The following is a 20,052-nucleotide window of genomic DNA, read 5'->3' on the forward strand; positions in this document are numbered from 1 at the left end:
TTTGGTAGTAATGTTCAGCATTCAGCTGCCTGCTAGCTCAGCCGCTCCGGTGGGTGGGAATGTTAAAGGAAGGGCCTTGGACCAGCCTCACCTAGTTTCCCAAAGTACAGCTGCCATACCAGTCAGGAATAGATAATTAACATAGAGCATCCCACACAGACGTATTTCTTTTGTGAATAAAAGAAATTAGAAGAGTTTTGTGGCCAAGATGTTCAGTTCTCTTTTACAAGAGTCCAGGATAAGAGGACTAACAATCCTGTTCCTCCTGGAACTGGTGCCCCTCTAAAATGGGTGAGTACCTTCCTAACAGGAGCTGCAGCACTGGCGTGCCGGCTGTATTTTGGGAAGCCCTGCTCTCTGCCCCAGCCTCTGCCGTGCAGTTACCTGGCAAACAGCAAAGTGAAAATTCTGCTCCTGAAAGCCGAACAAGCAAGAAAAAGTTGATGTTTCACTGTTAGGTTTTGCAAGCCTATTGTGATTTAAAACTAAAAGAGTAAAATTTTTGAATGAAATTTAACCCATACTTTAGCCTATCTCAAAACCAAAATGTCTCCAACAATGTTTCATTTGCCATTTGTGTTGTTGCTGCTTTCTCATTTGTTTGAATTCCCTCCTCATACACTGAAAATTATTACTGTTACTTTGACTTTTCCCCTTAAAGCCTCATGTATCTTCCAGTTGTTAGCAGATGCTGGCATAAAAGTGAAAAAAGATGTAGTAGCTGTTGCAGAAATGTTTGCATACAACAGTAGCCTGTCTTTCCTCCTTTGGTTAAGGTGTGTAGTGATTTTTTTAACCTTCAGATGACCTTGTATTTATCTAAATATATACTACCCTTGCTATTAATTTTCGTACGTTGCCAAATCCTTTAATCCTGGCTCAGCTCTAATAGTGCCTTGCTACATCTGTTGAGATTAATGCTTGGACTAAACTCATTTATTTATATAAAATAGTGGAAAACTTTCCATGGGAGGAAAAGCAGCATCTTTTAAGTGGGTGGGAATGAGGCACAAGTTATAGGTTATGAGCCTGAAGACGATCTCTTGGGGATCTTGCAAGAAAAGTTAGAATAAATAAGTCAGAAAGTGTAAGCTATCAGAACTATTACCAGTATGTTAACATCAGAGAGCTTGTCAGCACTGGTGCAAGTAAAAATTCTCTTTCCCTAAAAAATCCGTTATAATTATTGGTTGTGAACACGGCAAAAATGATACATCGAGAACAGATATAGTGTTTTATTTGGGAAAGGTTCTGAGATATCTAGAAGGAGTGACATAACCATCTTGGGTCTTCTTTCATTTCTAAACTCACGTTTAGCATTGTATATTGCATCCAGAAACAGGAGAAACATTATGTTAACGATCGAAGGCAAACGAGCTTTTGATTACAGCATGGGATTTGGGGTTGGCTTTAGATCCACCATTTTTCATTATGGTTAATGGGAGGTTGGCGTCCAAGTACTTCAGGTTTCTTCACACATCTCATAGACATTGTGGGCAATTACAAAAAGTTCTCGAAGCGCTGAGAATGAAAGAAACTATATCACTTCAGCTATGGAGTCTCCCAAATGTATTATTTGTGTCATGAGGCTGAGACTGTCACTGGATATGTACATTTTTCCTAACTTAAAAATTGTCTCCTGCATCTCTTGCACAGGAAACGTCCAAGAGAGACTCTTAGCTATAGTGAAGTTTTTAAAAACCATAGAATGTATTTTGTTTAAATATCAGTACTTTTTGTGTATGTACCAATCAGCCCGTTTCGCAACATCTCCTAGCAAAGCAGCATCACTGAGCTGTGAGCTGCCTGACGAAGGGCCCCTGTATGTGATGCTGGTATTCATGCTGCTTGTCTTGTACTCGTCGGCATATTTCTATCTATAAACTGCACAAAAATCGCCGCTACATTATATAACTCCGGCATATCATCTCCTTGCAAAACTGGCACACCCAGCTTGAGTGAGTGGTTGGGTGAAGCCGTACGTTAGCTTGGGTTTTGGATGGGGTCTTCAGTTCTGGGAGTCACTTGAGCAGAAGTGTAAGGCACAGGCCAGCCTGAATTACAGGGAGCCGTAGATCAGAGAAGCAAGGTCTGCTGATCCATAGCGCTGCTGCTGTTACAAGTTCTGTTCCCATGCTGTCATAGCCTTAACAAAAAGCATATCCCGAGTCTTTAACACGAAGTGTGATGGATTACAGTTTGTCCTCTTACTTGGACAAAACGTTGCCTGGCTGGATTTTGGGGGTGTGGGAAGGAGAAGTTATCTGGTATTACTATTAACTGTTGCTTCCCTTAGGGAATTTGGAATAGTTCCGAAGTCTGGAGTGTTTACCTGGACACACCATGCATGGCACTGCTATTAAATTGCTTGGAGGTTTATGGGTGAAAATCAGCTTGGAGTAGGCAGGAGATTTTTTTTTTCTTCTTTTCCTTGGAGACAAAAGGGAATTGTGTAAGATGACTAAATAGAGAAGGGACTGTTTGCCAGGCTCACAGTGCCGACTGCCGTGTGGCTCCAGCGAATTTCGTAGACGTGCTAACATGACTGGCAGCAGTCCTGGCCCCGTTCTTCTGTTCAGATGAGCTGGGGGCCCGTCCGCTGGCTCTTTGCCATGCATTGATGCAGCACTTGACCAAACCGTGGCTGCGTGAAGTGACTTGATGCTTTCAGCTGTCCAAATCGCATGCCTGACACGGGGCAGGAAATCCTGCCTCAGGCTTAGACGGGGTGTCTCGGAAGGGTGGTGGTACTTGAATTACATGTCACAGTACCGAAGCTGTGTTGGGTGTGGAGGTAGGATACGAGCGAGGAAAAGGTCTGGAAATACGGACTGAGGATAAAAGTTGCCAAAGGCTCTGGTCTGGCTTGACTTTCACCTGGGATGAGAGTGAGAAGGAAGATGCTGTGAAGTGGAGAGAAGGTTGGGATGCTGGGAAGCGTAAAACCCCTATCTGGTCACATCTTAGCCTGAAGCCTTAAACAGTGAAAGGGCAATAATTTCACTTCTCCGCAGATGCGGAGACCTTTGGGTGGCATGTGAATTTCTGCCCCCACATCTTATTTAAACAACACTTTTGGATCCTCCCCATCCTCTAGTCTTTAACCCTTACGCTGGTTTAGACAGCCTCTCCAGCATTTCTGTGTTAGAGGGGATGCAGGAAAAAACGCTGTGCTAAAGCTCAGTGCAGGAACGCTGCAAATCAGCGTTTGAAAGTAATCAGTCACAGGACCTTGCTGTGAGTTGGGCACTTGCAGATGTCTTCCTAAGCTGCTGCACTCAGTGGCTGTCCACCCTTTTTGCACAGCACCGCTGTGTGGTAGCCCGGGCTGGGTCATTGCTTTTGAAGCATCTTCAAATATTTGCTAAAGGGAGTCCTGCCTCTGGGGTTTGTTTCTGGAATATTCTTTTCTGTTTCAGCTTGATGAGCAGATACACAGATAAATCGTAATGGTTAAACGGTTTGTGCGGTATGTTTGTCAGCTGTCCTCTCAAATCAATTTTCAGTAATGGATATGTGGCACTATGCTCCCTTGTCCTTTGCTGATGGGGAAACTGAGGCGCAACGGTTGCACTGGCTTGTCCATGTTCAGAAGCGGATAGAGTGCACACCAGCAGTTCTGGCTCTTGGTAGAGATTTTTTTGCTACATCGTGCTGTTTCTTCTAAAAATACTTGTGTTTGTTTCTTGTCACATTACTGGGTTCTTACTTACAAATGTAGAACTCATTTTGCTCTGTGTATATTTCATTAAACCTGTTCTCAGTTCTAAGGTTGAACTAAATTCAGTTTAACTAAAACCCCATTGAACTTTTTTAACAAGATCTTTAAACGGGCTTAATTTGAATGCTTCAGGAGTATCACTTATAACCCGCGCTCATCAGATCAAGCACATGCAGTGAGGCTAGCCCACGGTAGAGAGCTTTGTGCATTCAGAGTGTCTTCTAACTCATCATACGGGAATATGTGTTTTTCTGTAATGGGACTACACAGACAGGCAAATATATTGACCCGTATTTGATTTCAGTTTTCTAAAGGAATAAAATGTTAAAACGCTTGTGAATATAAAATTTTGACAGTGAAAAAAGGTCAAGCGTTGGTGGGATTTGAGTACAGATAATTGAGATGCTCAGAGCTGAAACATCTTGCTCTCTTCATTAAATTCCATGTTACATACATGCAGCCAGGTGCAGGAAACCCAGCTGAAGTCTTTCTTTCTCTCTCTCTCTCTCGTTCTGCTGGAGATTTAAGGGTGTGTAGCACACTTGTCCTCTCCCCTTTCTGCTGCCAGTTGAGTGTCTCTGTCCTGTGGACCAAGCTTAGAAAACAGACTTATAACCGTATGGTATGGAACTAATTATTTGGTTTGTAGAATTTTTGGCTGCATCATTTTGAAAAATTATTACGCTTATGTTGGTCATTTTAGGTTGGATAATGTTATGGAGCATCAGGCAAGCAGAGTTCGAGGAAAATGTTTTAACGGTTGCTGGTTTAACAGTTCAGATCTTAAAAACACTACATTCGATATTCTGCCTCTCTTTCTGTTTTTACTACAGGTTGGATTTTTTCCTAGTGAGTGTGTTGAACTAATTAACGACAAAGTTCCTCAGTCCGTGACCAATTCTGTGCCAAAACCAGGTATGTATATTAAGTTTTATGGTGCAGTGAAATAAAATGGAGTTATCTTTTTGGTGTTCCATGTTTAGTATCTCCTTTATACATACCATGTTATGCTCTGTGTTGATCATCCTTTATGCATATCATGTTGTCCCTTCTACGTGTTGATCATCTACACGTCGCCTCTCTCTGAATAGTTGCCACTGTTGAATGTCTTTTCATCTGCGGTGTTTTGTACGCTAGTATCAGTGTCCATCTCCTGCATGATTTGAAAGCTTTTAAGCTTGTAAGAATGTAAGATTCCTTCAGCGATCTGTAACTAGTGATGCCATGCAACATCCCAGTTCTTGGTGTCCAGAGAGTGTTGTGTGTTAGATTTTTGTCATACCGAACGTACAGGCGACCCAAAAATGTTTATGCTGACTTAGATGGAATAGATTAATTAGGTACTGGAAGCTTCTTTCTGTTTGGGGATTGATGGAGAAAATCAGCTATAACAGAACTTGGAATCCTAATGGCTTCTGCTCTGGGTATGACTCCATCTACTTCCTACTGCCTTCTGGACAGTTTTGTGTTGTATGAAATACAGGAAAATTAATACCAAGCTCTGCTGAGGAAAGGCAAAATAAATAGAAAATGAGATCTTGGGTCTGATTCTACTGTCATCCTAGTATACACTGGAAGTGATTGCAGTTAGATGTGCTGGCATAACTGAGATCTCTGCACAATTTACTGATGGTGAAGCTTTTGTTTTATTCTTCTGATTTTTTTTAAAAAAAAAATCTCTATATTCGCATGTGTAAAGATATATCGGTATATCTTCTGTACCAAGAGAAAGCAGTTTGAAATTGCTGATCTTTCTTAAAATGTTATGCAGCCGGCAAGTTGAGTTGGAAAGCTGGTTAACTGGTGTTCTTTTCATCTGTTTTATTTTAATGATGTTCCTTATCTTATAAGATTGCTGACTTGATACTTTAAAACAAATAGATGTGAGTCAAAAGGTTGACTTTTACTACGGGGAAAGGCATTTTATCAGATCTTGTGTTACAGCTTGGAACTTTTGGTAAAAAGTCATGAGCACCCTAAGCCATCAGTGCAGTGCATTAATCTGCGTGCTTCAAAGAGCGGACAGTTGAGGGAAATAGTTTTCTCAGCCATTGGTATCTGCAGCCTTTGTTATTCCTGGGAACACGCAAACGTATTTGCGAGAATCGGCGTCAGAGATCACTAGCAATTCAAAGCGCTGCAGCAGGTGGTCATTCCATAAATCCAGTGTCTGCCTTTTGTTGTTTGAAGCTGATCTCTGAAGACTCTGATCAGTCAATTCCCTGCACTCTATCAGCTAAAGCACATAGGCAAGGGCAACTTTAAATCTAAATACAGGCCAGGCTGATAGCTACCATCATAAGCAAGTGTTTATTATTAAATATGGCTCAGGCAATTAAATGTCACGAGCTGCTAGCGCGTAGTTTCTTGCTATGCTTTAATGAGAGAGAATGAAGCAGCATAGATGAATAGATTCTATTTGGCTTTAACAGCACACTGGGGGGTGGATTTCCTTTTTCAGTCCTGGGAAATGTTTGTTATAAAGTTGATACCAAAAGCCCAAGTCCTATTAAAAGTAGTAAGTTGAAAGATACTGCCAAGTCATGAGGCTGTCCCTGTTGACCTTCCCTGATAGTTGTTCTAGGCGCACAATTAAAGGCAAAAGATGGCTCTAGAGGAACGCTAATGAGCTTTCAGATGTAAGGGTTGCTAGAACGAATGTTGCAGCTGTGTCTGTAATCCTTCCCTGCCCGCCCTTTGCACACAGAATTTATGATACTGTTTCTTCGTAGCTTTATGCTTTCTATTTTTTCCACCTTGGGAAGTAACAGTACTTGTATGGTGGAGGCAGAAGTCTGGAAGACTCGTCCTCACTTGCTGTAGAAGTTGTGTCTTGGCGGGAGCTAGAAGGAGTCAGGCAGGAGGTTCCGATAGTAAAGGTATGTGGAATGTGACATTGGAGAACCCGAGGAACCTATCTGCCCGGAGGAAAAATGATGTGTGAAATACAGAAGGGCTGAGAAGATGAAGCGGGAGGGGGGGAAGGAGTTTCAGTTTCCTGGGCTGGGTTACCACGCAGCAGCACAAGCTGAATGCCGTGTCAGCACAGTCCAGGAGGGTGGCACAGGGGCAGAAAGGAGTTGCTGGAGCACCCTGAGCGCCTTCAGGAGCACTGCGGCGAGACGTGACATTGGATCTTTCCAAGTGGTTCCTCCAGAGCCTTGCTAGGAATTGCATTGCTGGGATAATGCAGAAGAGCTTGCGTTTTCCTCACTCATATTCCGTGCATTTAGTGTGTTCTCATCTGTGGCTTAAACATACAGGGTGTTTCTCATGCACGTAAATATCCACATGAATTAGTTTTCTCCCTTTGCGTATCAGATTGGCTTTTCCCAAGGAGTAGAGACTTTTCTAAAAGGAACCACTTGAAGCTGCTGTCCTTACTCGACATTAGCAGGGTATTTCATCTAGAATTAATGTGGAGTTTTAGATTTGGGCTTGATAAGACATACTTATCGACATGCAAACTTAATTTTCTGTAATCAAAATACGATGCGTAGGGCATCTAGGACATTTTGTATCTGCAGCATAAAGCTCTTTGCCATGAAGGAATTTACAAACATAGTACTCCTTGTGTTGTTTAATTGTCCGTAGATTTGGCTGGGTTGAGTAATCTAATGAAAAGCAGATGGAAAGCAAAGAACTTCCTGCCCTGCATTTTTATTATTATTTATAATTAGAGGTTTTGATTTGCAGAAGTAACGGGGACAGCATTTTAATAGAACCATAAAATATTGCAGTGGTCTATAATGCAGTACAAATAATGACTGAAGTTCAAATGAAAATGAAACAGAGGGAATGGGAGAGGAGGGTTGGATTTAAGTGCAAACTCAGCTTTTAGAAACAATATTTTCTTTGACTGTGGAAGTATGTGCTTGCACCAGTGATAATACAGCCAGTGCCTGAGAGAAATGAAAGAAAATGGACCATACAGGAAAACTGTCCATTTTATTCAATTCTGAAAAGTCAACAGTAATAAGGAAGAATATTGGTTTTGCCTTGAGTCACCTCTGAAATGTGTTTGACAATGAAGTTTGGATTGTCAAAGCTATCATCTCCCAAAGTACTGCTAGGGGTAGGTACGCTTGCCAGAGAAAGAGATACATGTACACACACGTGTGTGTGTGCATGCACGCGCACACGAGCTATCACCTGAAAATTAAAGTCAGTTCCATTATTGCTTAACAAAATTGTTTAGCATTTTCCTTTTTCAAACTTTGTACATGTGAGAAAGTCATACAAGGAGAAGAAGGGGTGCTCAGGAGCTCTGGCGGTTATCTGTTGAGGGGTATTTCCCTTCAGTATTGCCCGCATTTTTTTCATGTTCAGTGCTTATAGAAAATGCTTTTATTTCAGGTGGGACGCAAACTGACATCCCGACTGTTTCTATCTATGTAAAAAAGACTGTAAAGATCCAGGAAGGTAGTGTGGGCTCAGCAAATGCCAGTTTTCTTCAGCACTTGCCTTTTTTCTAAATTCTTCCTGTATTCTTACTCTCGGGTACAATACTCTAATGATAACTTCTTAGCCTAAATTGTTATATTGAATCGATATTTAGTATTTCATAGCTAATGCCATTTCCTGACAATTTAGCTGAAATTCAGTACTACAATAGAGGGAATCAGCTCGTATTTATAAAGATTTTTAAAGAGGTAAGGGATGAAAGGTTGCATTTGAATTTCAGATACTCAGTGAGAAGTGAATATTGAATATATATCTATAAAAAAGTGAGTATATATATATAAAAATATTCATTGTGCCGCTTAGAAGAAAAAAAGTGAATAGCTGTTTTGTTTTTTCCTTCTAAGTGAACATTTGGGAATTGCCTGTAGATTGTGGCTGTGTTTACTCTTCTCATTCGTTTCTGTCCATCTCTGGTCAGTCTTTCCTGGGAACATTGTGTGTGTGTGTTCGTCTTGTCCCCACTCATCATTTCGGCACAGTTAACAGCAGCATGTCTCGGTTATCTGTTTCAGTCTGTTCTTCCTCATAATTCTGGATGTTTGTAGTTCAACAATATTTAAAAGCACATCTCACGCTTCACCTCATTCATGCAATTTGTTTCACGTCTTTTGCTAACAAGTAGCGTCTTGCTGTGTACCAAATCTTCGCTGCAGTGTGCCTTGGCGTGGTAATTCGTTTAAGGTTTCTGAACAAGGTTGCTGCTGGGGAGCATCTGGTTTCGATGGGGAAACAAAGAATAAAGATGCAGTTTGCAGTGGGACAGTTAGAGCTTAAGTGAAGAAATGGGGGATGAGAAGGTAATGTTTCCCTTTCTTTTTTTCAAAACAATGAGCGTTTGTAAAACTTAAGGGGTCGTGCTCACCAGTTCCTCAGTCTTGCGTAGGACAAAAGAATGAATAACCCCAGCAGCTCTGCCCAACTTTATGGAGGATTTTTGAAATTCCTGTCCCATCCATTCATTTAATTTAGATTTAACAGGTAAATGTACTCTTAGGATACGCAGCTGAGGACGCATTAAAGGGTACTTGTTAGCATTACAAGCTGTTGTAAATGAATAATTTTTTAAAAAAACATAAATAACAGATTAATCTGGATCAACACACCAAATACAGATAATCCACTGAACTTCAGGAGGATTGAAATTTAGGTCTGGAGCAGGCAACAGACTCTGTTCTGACCTCGTGAAGACTCTGGTACGGCACTGAATTAATTAATTTTAACTGCAAAAATGCAAACTGAGTTACATTCATTGTGTTAGAGCTATTGCAATCATCACAGACTCTTAAGAGGTCATGCCTGGTTTGAAACAGGCTAGTTGCTAATCCCTGGACAAAAAAGACTGTGGGGTTTTTTTAAAATAAAAATAAAAATCAGGAAAAGTAAGGTGCAAATAGAACTTACATTCTGCAGATGCCTGGGTTGAACAGCCCTGTGACACTGATGAGTGCGTAATGTCTCGATTAGTGTTTTTATAAGGAAAATATAGAAAGATAAAATGTATGTAATTAGTTCCAGTCTCGCTAATCTTATGTAAACAAACCAGTTGTTTGGTGTTCAACATGCAACTGTCTCATTAAAGCTAAATTAAATGAAAATTTTATTGAGCCAAGATAGGTATCCATTTCCAGCGTGGATGCAGACAGGGAATAAACGTAGTACCGTGCTCAGGGCCACCACATAGAGTTCTTGATGCAGAAGACAGAAGACATGCGTTCAGTATTGGCAGACCAAAAGACCAATCCTTCAAGAAACCATGTTCTCCTGGCTCCTGTGGAGCTCTGGCAGAGCCCTGAGTGGACAAAGATTTCAGGATGAAAGGTCAACAATGTGAGTGTAAAAACTATGTCTTTAGGAGACTTGCACACGTCTTTGCAATGTGCTGCAGATGTTTCTCCAAGGCTCTGAAAGCCACCGCGATTCGGCCTAGGGGGCTGGGTGTTCACACGGAGACTTCAGCAGGACAACGCCAACTTGCTTAAACCCCAGATCTGAGCTTCTCTGATCTGTAGGGAAGTTATTTCCTGGACTTTGTGTTTTCTCTCTTCCATCCAAAAAAAAAAACCTAACCCTTGGGACTGAGGCAGCAAGAGCTAAGTCTCTGCCTTCTCTGCAATTAATGATTTTCAGAAAGAAACACTTTTTGTCACTAGGAAAACATAGCTCTGAGACAGTTTTTTTTTTTTTCTTTTTGCATAGAATGAAAAATTAGATAAAGCAGTTGTCTGCTTTAGCACCATTAGAAAGGGAGGAAAGCTAAATGTGTAAGGAACCGAATTACGCAAAATGTAAACTTACAAATGTGGGAGTTGTTTTCTTTTGTAAGTGGTTGGCATTGTCCATCTATATAAAGAAACGTTACATCTTCCAGCCCTGTTTCTGACTCAACAAAGTGCTTAAACATGGGCTTAACCATAAACACATGCTTAGCAGACATGGGAAGTAATGCAAACAAATCCTATGCTGCGCTGTGTTGCTCAGCAGGGATGGGCCTTGTGCTAAAAGTTCAAACGTCCAAAATGTTTGGGGTTTTTTTGAGTAGGGACACGCTGGGTAGGGAATTCTTGGATCCCAATGAATTTCCAAAGCGTTTAGGGAATAAAGCACCAAACAACTTGAAGGATTGGGTCTGTGGTCGTATTTTGCACTGTGTATAGCCTAGCTGAGATTATATAAAATTAACCTATTTTCAATGGGTGCATGTTTTAACCAACTTTTGTTTGTTTGTTTTTTTTTCTTTTTTTAATCATACCTTCCCAGTCTCCCCTGCCCACGGAGCCCGTCCAGCGTCCTGGAGCTACTTTCCCCCTTGTACGTTTTCATTTATTCCTTTTTTCTTCTTCCACCCTTTCTCTCCCTGTCTCTCTCTGTGTCTCTTTTTTTCTTTCTGCTTCTGTACATGCAAGTTGGTAGCACTGATGCTTTGAAGGTTATTCAGGAAATTAAGTAAATAAATTCAAGAAATTAAGTGCCAGGCGACCAAATACAAATGTCAGTTTGAGAGAAAGAGAAGATAAAATGGGTGATGGAGAGGAATTAAACATGGATCTGAAAGTTTGTTAGAACTTGAAAATCTTCAGAAGATGATTCCTTTTTTATTTTTTTTTAAAGATGAAAAAATACTGTTTGTGCTTAGCATCTCACAATGCCCAAAGTGAAACCGTCAAGTTATGTGGCAGTGGCTTACTTACCGAGAGAGTCCTGCTTCGTGTTGCCATGGTCTTTTTTAGATCCTGCTAGTGCTAAATCAAACCTCATAGCAATAACCTAGCGTCAGTAAAATTGGAGGCTGTTTCCATAGATTCAACATTTTTTTACAGTAAAGGTCTCATTTACACATAGCGACTCTCCCCTGGGATGTTGTTTGGAGTTCATACATCAGTCGTAAAACTGGATGTGCGAATACCATAGATCACAGCATCACAGAGTCATTAAGGTTGGAAAAGATCTGTAAGATCATCAAGTCCAACCACCAACCCAACCCCCCCATGCCCACTAAACCATGTCCCGCAGTGCCACGTCCACATGTTCCTTGAACACCTCCAGTGATGGTGACTCCACCACCTCCCTGGGCAGCCTCTTCCAATGCTTCACCACTCTCTCAGGAAAGAAATTTTTCCTACTATCCAGCCTAAACCTCCCCTGGCGCAACTTGAGGCCATTTCCTCTCATTCTATCACCGGTCACTTGGGAGAAGAGACCAACACCCACCTCTCCACAGCCCCCTTTCAGGTCGTTGTAGAGCGCGATAAGGTCTCCCATAACAAAATATATAATATATATATATACACACACACGTATATATATATATATGCTTTCCCCATGTGCATACACACTTCCAGCCTGTTGGCATAGAGACTGTGCGCCGATACCCTTGTAACGTGGGAAACGGGCATGCGGTTCCTGGTCACGATACTTCTTCCAGGAGAAGAATGTTATTTGACAGCAAACTTCTTGTTTCTGGTGTGAAGATTGAACTTTCTGAGCACCTTCCTGCGCATGTGCCAGTGTTATCGGATGCTCTCCAGGCAGAAAGAGAGAGAGACTTCAGAGAGGAAGGAGGGGAGAACAGGGTTTGTACTTCACATACGGTGATGGAGAGTGTGTGTGGTGAGGCTTCTTCCATGGCACATATCCAAACCAGCAACAAGACCAGGGAGTGTTTAAACTGGGGTAGAGTTTTTAAGAGTGAGGGCAAAATGTATTGCTATGACTAGCTATATCCATTGATAAATCAATAACCTGCTAAAAAGCTTGGGAGGAGTCAGAATAGTGAATGCTTGTAAGATCCAAGGAGTTTCCTTTGGACGTACGGGTATGGAGAAAAGATTTTTCTTACTTTTTTCCTCTTTTACAGTCAAGTTCCTTGAATCCATGAGCCCCTCCAAGAGCCATTCCTGCTAAGGATCAGTAGCAGTTAACTTCAGATAATAAAGGCAGGGATGGGCTTTCTGCCCTTTTTAACATGAAAACAAAGAACAGCCAGATTGCTGGTTACTTAATGCCACCTGGAAGGTTAGCGTTCAGTCACCCTCCCTTTTAAGCTGTTTGTGAGAAGGAAGAGTCCAACCCTAGAGCAGCTATAATATTTCTGCTCAAAGGTATAAGGCTTATTAATGGTTCTGCTTGTTTTTCATGTGAAATTAATTTCTTTTGACAGCCGTGTCCCTTTGTGAGTCATATAATTGCAACATAGACTAGAAACTCGGCTATCGCTGCGCACAGAGCAGCGCTGGAGAGACCGTGTGCCACATCCCTCACATGCCTGAGCGCTCCTCTGTGGTCTGCACTCGTGGTTCTTGTTTATAATATTTCGGTGTACCAACGATCATGGTTGCACGTCTTCTGTTACTAGTAATTTAGGAAGATACTTTATGTGGGTTTTTTTAAGTATGGAAGCTTTGAGGTCCTGTTCAGACTTTGCTGGTGTTAGGGGGAAGTTACGTCTTGGGCTCATGAAGCAGTTTTCAGACACTGAAGTTCTTTTTTGGCCCTCAGCTTCCCCAGATAAAATAAGCTGAGATCTGAATAGGGAGGCAAGGGCTGAAACACGGTTTTGAAACTGGGACAGAGTGCCTCTGAATGTGAGCTCTAAATCTTTCGTCTCCCAGCCATACCAAAGACCATTACTGTGCAAGTTCCAGCTACATTTAAAATCACTAGCATTTGCCAACCTCAATTGAGATCTATTTTATATAATTTTTTAAACTCTTTTTGCAGTGAAAACTCTGTTTACAGTGATACATGTACATAATATGTGTGTTTGCACTGGAACAGAGAATTAGACTGCATACACTGTGGTCACACCTGAGCCAGCTTTAAGCCCGGTGATTCAGGTACCAGTAGCATCCACCTGCATCCTCAGCCGCTCAAGTTTTCTTGGGATTTGGGTTCTTGCTCAGCTTATTTCATCTCACCTCATCTTTTTTGCTATTCATCCTGTGAGCTTGGCATATCACTTCACTTAGAATTCTTTTTGCACCTAGACATTGCTAGTTAAGAATACTTCAGGTCTAGAACACGCCAGAGAAGCAACACCTTCGAATGCGTAACGCTGAAATCTGCATTTCTCTAGCACTGTTTCTCTAACTGCTGTCTCTACAAATTAAACTGTTAGTCTCCTGCAGTTTGTTCCAGGAGATATTTTAACTTTGTCCTTTCTCTTGCCTTCTGTCTGGCCCTCTGCCCTCTTCCCACCTGACCTTACTTACGTGCAGATTTGGAGATGGATAGTGTAAAGCCAGGCTCTGCATTTGTTACAGAGGCTCTGAACCAGTCCCAGCTGAGCTCAGGTAGAGCCCGTTACGTACAATTAGTCTCTCAGTGTCCTAACCAAGTCTAACGCTGTACGTGATAGCAATAACCATTTACTAACACCCTAGGTTTCGTTACAGAAGCTAGATGTAGTTGAAATAGTTTATTATTCATTTTTTTTGTTTTAATATCCGATGGCTAGAAAAGCCGATGCCTGATTCTAAGAATCCGCCTTCTCGCAGGCGGATTTCCTGCAGCTGATTTCATTCAAGTCAGTGAGTACAAATCTTAAAGAGTACTGCTTAACAGGACTGGGGCTTGCAGTGTGAATGCTCTGCAGTATCAGTGGCTCCGTGGCCATTAGTCTGTGTATCATAAATTAGCTTCTTTTTTTTTCCCCCGACTGCTGAATTTCTAAATATAAAGTGTTCTTCTTTTCCCAGGCTTTCAATTTGTGCCTCAGAAAGGTATCTCCAAAGAGCGTGCCAAACCCTATTTGACCATGTTCTGGAGGAAAGAACTTGCTTGACTAAGAGAGAAAAGAAATGTGGTTAAATACTACAGTTTTATGGCAACATAAATGACCCTAATGTGTACCCATTTGCACAGCGATAGCAGAAAACAACTGTGTTGTGTTGTCATTGTCATGACAACGCCGCTATAGCTTTTCCAAGCTAATGTTAAGTAAAATTAAAGTGTTCCAGTGGACCTAAGGAACTGAGATATGTCTCTGGTACATTTTATGTACTTAAACAATTTGATCGTCAGTTATTGAGAGGTGTTTGATAAGACATTCCTTTTTTTTGTTTGTTTTGTTAAATCGTATCTGGACTTTTGTTTTCCTGGCTCTCCTAAGTGCTTTGAAAGAACGTGTAAGTGGGATTTTAGGAGAGACTGAGTAGCAAACTGTGTATGTTTTCTTTTCCAGCAGGCTGGGTTAGGGCTTTACAGTAAGGCAGGCAAGATGTCATATTTCTCGCGAAGTGTTCGGACAACATGTTGTTCTCTTATGTCCCTCTGTTTCATCTGCTCCCTTTGTCTTGAGGTTGAAATGAATTTGCAGGGTAACTGTGCCTTTCACAGCGATCACCCCAATCTATTCGTTGGGTAAATGAAGAGGTTAATGGGTATTTGATATTGAGGCGATGCTAATAAATACAGCCAGTCAGAGCTCACTTGGGTCCTGCTCTCCACAGCGCTGGTATTATGTTTCAGTTTATTAAAGAGGCTAACGTTTGTGCAAGTCGGTGATTTTAAGCGCTTGGTAAGTGGCAGGCATCTTTTCTAATTGTATTTCAGCTGATTGCAAATCTTCTTGTGATTGCCTATGTGTAAAGCTCTGCCTCTGCTGAAATCCTTGTCTGTATTTCCATTGTTACCTTCTAAAGTCACCAAAGGCAGATTTATTTTTTAGCGAGGCTTTAAGGCTTTATTTTACTCCTGTAATAAGTGTTGTATGCTTCCTTTAAAAAAAAAGACTTTTTTTAGCAGTATTATTTTGTTAGTAGTCTGTATCTTGGATACATTAGGAATGCCAAACTTAGTCCTCCATAATTCTGTTGCATCACTTGCTTTCAGTGCAGTGAATTCTGATAAAGTGCTTATTTAATCTGAATTGCTCCAGTCATTACCTGGTTTTAGGAGAAAGGGATTTATTGCTGTGACTGCCCAGGACTGTGCACAGCTCTAAGACACACTGTTGCAGTGGTTAGTCTTTTTAGGTCTTTAAATTCGTGTGCAGAATTGAAGTACAAATTAAAACTGCAGCAGCGTTTTCCTGTTAGCTTCTTGTTTCCTTGGAGTCGTCCTTTCTCTTTGCTCTCCCTCCCTTGTTTCAAGCGATTCTTCCCCCTTCTTTTTTTCCTTCCCATTTTTTTGGCAGAAATAGAAAGGGACGAGAACTGTGGGCTGATCTGTGGAACTGCTGCTATATACAGGATTCATCTGGTCTCCTATGAAATTCGCACCATAAAATCTGTGATTCTGCCGGAAAGTATGAGTTTGAGAGAGAGAACAGCTCCCCAGAGCCCATGTGCTAGGAACAGATACTGGCAGAAATGCTAAATGATAGATTCTGTGTTCATTGGGCAAGTACGGATGGGTACGTATGAGCATCCCAAGAGCAGCAGCGTATGTCCTGCCCTGGGTACCGAAGAGTCTCTCTTCAGCCACGCCTGGGGGAGCGAATTCAGCAGAAGCTGAATTTTGCGTTGCTAAGCCAAGCAGCGCTGAGCCGTGTGTTTTGGTTTGCGTTCTCACCAGTGGTTTGGGAGAAGGAACCGGGCAGACCTCCGTATCTGGGTCTGCCGCTCCTGCGCTCAGGAGTTTCTTTACTTCGACCCAGACCCCTTCCCCATACGGGGGCACAGTAGCCCCCGCGGCTGTCCCCCCAGCCAGCCACTGAGGCACAGCATTTCAGTACGATTTGTACAGCTGAAGCTGTGAACTATCTTCTAAATGTCCCATTCTGCAAGAGGGCAAGTTTTTGATACATTTTCCTCTGGAGTTGTATGAAAAGCCACCTGAGGATTACTGAGGTTGCACCATAATTGATCATTTTAGGAAGCTGCAAGAGAGTTGCAGGTACATACGGATGCAGATGCCAGTGAATAGCAGGTTTGGGGGTCCTCTACCAAACTGGGACAAGTAGTGGATTTACACGGAGCGTAAAAAATGTTCTCAAAGTTAAAAAGTGTCAAATATTTTTTCTGCACACTGCAGTGAACCTCTGGCTATGAGAACATATTTTTATATGTAACTTGCTTTTGAATTTAGGCTTCAGTGGCAAATCTGAAATACTTTTCCTGTCCACCTAAATAAAATCTATAAATCTTAGCTAGTTCATAAGTGAGAGGTGAGCAAGAATTTTAAGTATTTCAAGTAAGTTCCTAAGGATACATAGCATTAGGAAGTCAATGTATTTTTTTTCTTGCTTCTTAATCCTTTAATCCTTTAACAGTGCAGATGTTTTCTGACCGTAGTAGTAAGAACCAAGCATGCATTTTTTAAGCACCCATGGCTGTGTTTCTTACCCACAGACTCTACAGACTTTTAGGTGATGTTTGTAGTTGATGCAGAATTTGCCATCTGAACCAATAGGTATTTTTGTGACATTTCCTAGGTGCTATGGAAACACGTCTTGGTGGGTATCAGGTATTTGTGAGTAAATTGGTTGACATTTTCTTCAAGAGGCTTGGATTTGAAAGCATGGAGTTTTCCCTGTAGAAGAGAAGGGATTTGGATACTGTGTCCGAAAGGTCCAGGGAAGCAGGGGCAGAGGAAGCTTGGCAGGGCAGGAGACTCCATGGTTTGGGGAAAGAGCTGCGGGGAGGAGGGAAATCTGGACTAAACCAAACAGGCGTCTGCAGGCTCTAAAGACCCGCGATCAGGAGAAGAATAGTTTGGTTGTGCTGTTTCATTTATTTCTTTTTTTCTTCATTAGCTGAAGTAAAAAGAGATTTTTCTAATTTGTTGCAAGACCTCCTTGTTTAAGCCCTCCCAACCCCCGAGAAGGGGAGCCTCTCTAATTTCAGAAACAAATGTCACGGGTGCAAAGCAAGTAGTTTACAGCGGGAAGTTATTGCACGTGAGCATTGCCTTGTACCCCGTGTAATCATTCGCGCAAGTGCAAACCGAGTGAAAAAGGTGATTGCTGCGGTGACCTCTCAGCTTCTTTGGCGGTATCAGTAACAGCACGGGTGCAGGGCAGCAGTGAGCGAGGCCTCTGCCTCCGACCTCGGGACGGATTTGCACTAACGTTCTCCCTGGCATAGCTGAGTCGCGGTAAGTATGAAGAAGATCGCACCCAGAGCTGACGCAGCTTGTACAAACCACCCTAAACACCCAGTCGGGGTGTAGGCACAGCTGTCCTGGCAGAAGAGCCCTTTTGTCAGCTTGGGTTGTGTCAAGGGGAGTAGCAGAGCTCTGCCAGCTGAGAAACTTCGATCAGCACATCCTGCATCTCCCCTGGGAGGCACTGCTGGGGTCATCACAGCACGGGAGATCAGCCTCGGCTCTCCTGGAGTCCCAGGGAAATGCCCGAAACGCAGGCGGAAGGAAGAGACAGGTAATTTCTGTATTCCCTGTAGTGCAATTTCTTCCCCGAGTGCGGTCGCTCACAGCGTCTGAGCCTCTCCGAAGAAGTTGAACCCAGGGACAGTTGCTTCAGGCTTCCCGCATTTTGACAGGTAATTTTGTGGCAAGTCTTGGCCATGTTTCCTGGGGAACTTTAATTGGAAAAGAAAAGGAACGAGCGTGGTGTATGGATCTGTGCACAGTCTGTACACATCAGTTCAGAAATAATTACATAGATCTGTGTCCTGTGTAGGTAAGAAAGAGCTGAATTAGTGTTTCTGTTGTGGAAACATTCACGGCGTTTGGGGCTGGCGTGCTTAACCTTTATTTTAGAGGTTGAATCCAGTGAAATAGGATGACTACTTGCGAAGTAAAGCAGTAAAACTTGGCTGAGGGCAGGGGTGTTGGAAGCACCAATGTGCTATTAATAAGGCCAGCTTTCTTTTCACATCTTCTGTGCTTCGTTCTCACTCTGCCTGCTCTCCGTTTATTCAGGTTGGGGGGGGGTTGTTATTTTTAAACTAGGTATTTTTTCCTTTCTCACAAGCCTTGTCAAAATGGGACTTAACTCTAATAATAGTTGGCTTGAGCAAAACTCTGCAGCTAGGCTAAGAGCTCTGAAATCATGGGAAAAGGTAGTTTGTTCTGCTCTGCTTTTCCTCTTCTTTTCTCCTGAATAATTCTGTAAATTAGTGTGGGAGCCAAGTTGTGGCTTAGAAATATTTTCAGGCAGCTTTAACCTCAGGTGATAACACATAGCTTTGTCTCTTCTTGCATTGGCGTATGGATTTATCAAGGGTCATGCCAGAGCGTAGCTCGTATCTCCAGTTAAAACCCAGTCCTGTTATGTTCACAAAGGCTGAGCAGCTGCACCATCACCTCTCCGTATGCAAAGGAGTGGTGCTTGGGCTCTGACGCTGTCTGGCTATCGCTCTGATGCCCGTAGGGGTCAGTGGTGTTGCTACATCTGCAAGAAAGCGTCTGTGTGAAACTATAAATTACTGTTTAAAGTGAGTGGAGCTCGAGAACGTACACTGGCAAATCCATAAGCTTTGCTTGGCTTTCTCAGAAGGTCTTGGTTTGGGCACAGCTATGGTGTATGTTTAGGAGGATCCTTAAGTGAACACGTAGACACGCTTATTGTCCGCTGCTTGCACGAGATCCGCGGCATGTTTTCACCAGAATCCTATACGGGCAGCCAAGGCAAGACCACTCCTCTGCCCCTCTCTGTCTCTCCATCTCTCTCTGTCCTCCCTCCTTTTCTTCCCCTCTCCCTGGTAGCGAATTTAACTGCTGCGAACAGCAGATCGTAACATTCCTCTGGCCTTTAGGACTTGCTTCGCTAGCTCATGAATCAGCCTGTGTCTGTGATTAAGTCAGAAGACTTTGCTGATCTGAAGTTTCATCTGCCGGATTTCATTTAAGAGCTTGTGTCAGTGCCGCGCTCATTCTTCTTCAGCATTTAATCCTGTAACTGCAGTGGGAAGCTTGCAGCGAATTCTTTGACTTGTTCTCATGGGAACTTGCTTTTGCTGAAGGAAAGGCAAGTGAAAGTCCTCTGTTACCCGCTTGGCTATGTATTACATCATACCTAACTGTGGTTTTACCTTTGTAAATGGAGTATTTGGCGTATTTTTCTTGCAAACCTGGACAGCCATGGCAGACGATGGCTGCGTCCACCAAAAGAGCAAGTCACCACACGATTGCTCAGGTACTCTGCGACATGAGCTACCTTTATGGCAGACCTGGTTTCTGAGCGCTCTGTGAATCCCATCAGATCATTCTGAGGTTACCCCATGGCAGTCTCTTGCATGGTGTGCTGTTCTCTTAGGGTTTTTTTTTAATCTCCCATTCTGCTTTCATCTATAACCTTAGTTTCTTGCCAAACCCCTTTTTTGAAAAACAGGGTGGGGTGTTTACTTGAGGGGTTCTTTTTTTGTGTTTTGAGAGTATTCGATTGCAGGATAAATCTAGCTGAGTAAGAAGCAGCATTGAAAAATACTGGCTGCCTAACTTCTAAAAATGGCCTGAAGCTTCCTTCG

The 20,052-nt window shown here is 42.4% G+C and overlaps 1 protein-coding gene across 1 annotated transcript in view; it reads left to right on the forward strand.

Moving 5' to 3' along the window:
• ARHGAP32 (Rho GTPase activating protein 32) overlaps positions 1-20,052 on the forward strand; it is a 188,281-nt gene that overhangs the window by 118,330 nt on the left and 49,899 nt on the right. Inside the window, exons 11-13 of the mRNA XM_059829798.1 lie at positions 4,555-4,636; positions 10,943-10,993; positions 13,900-13,974. Of these exons, the coding sequence (XP_059685781.1) occupies positions 4,555-4,636; positions 10,943-10,993; positions 13,900-13,974 (208 nt within the window). The remainder of the gene's footprint in view (positions 1-4,554; positions 4,637-10,942; positions 10,994-13,899; positions 13,975-20,052) is intronic.

The sequence above is a fragment of the Gavia stellata genome, chromosome 26 (genome assembly GCF_030936135.1).
Source record: "Gavia stellata isolate bGavSte3 chromosome 26, bGavSte3.hap2, whole genome shotgun sequence".
Classification (NCBI taxonomy): Eukaryota; Metazoa; Chordata; class Aves; order Gaviiformes; family Gaviidae; genus Gavia; species Gavia stellata.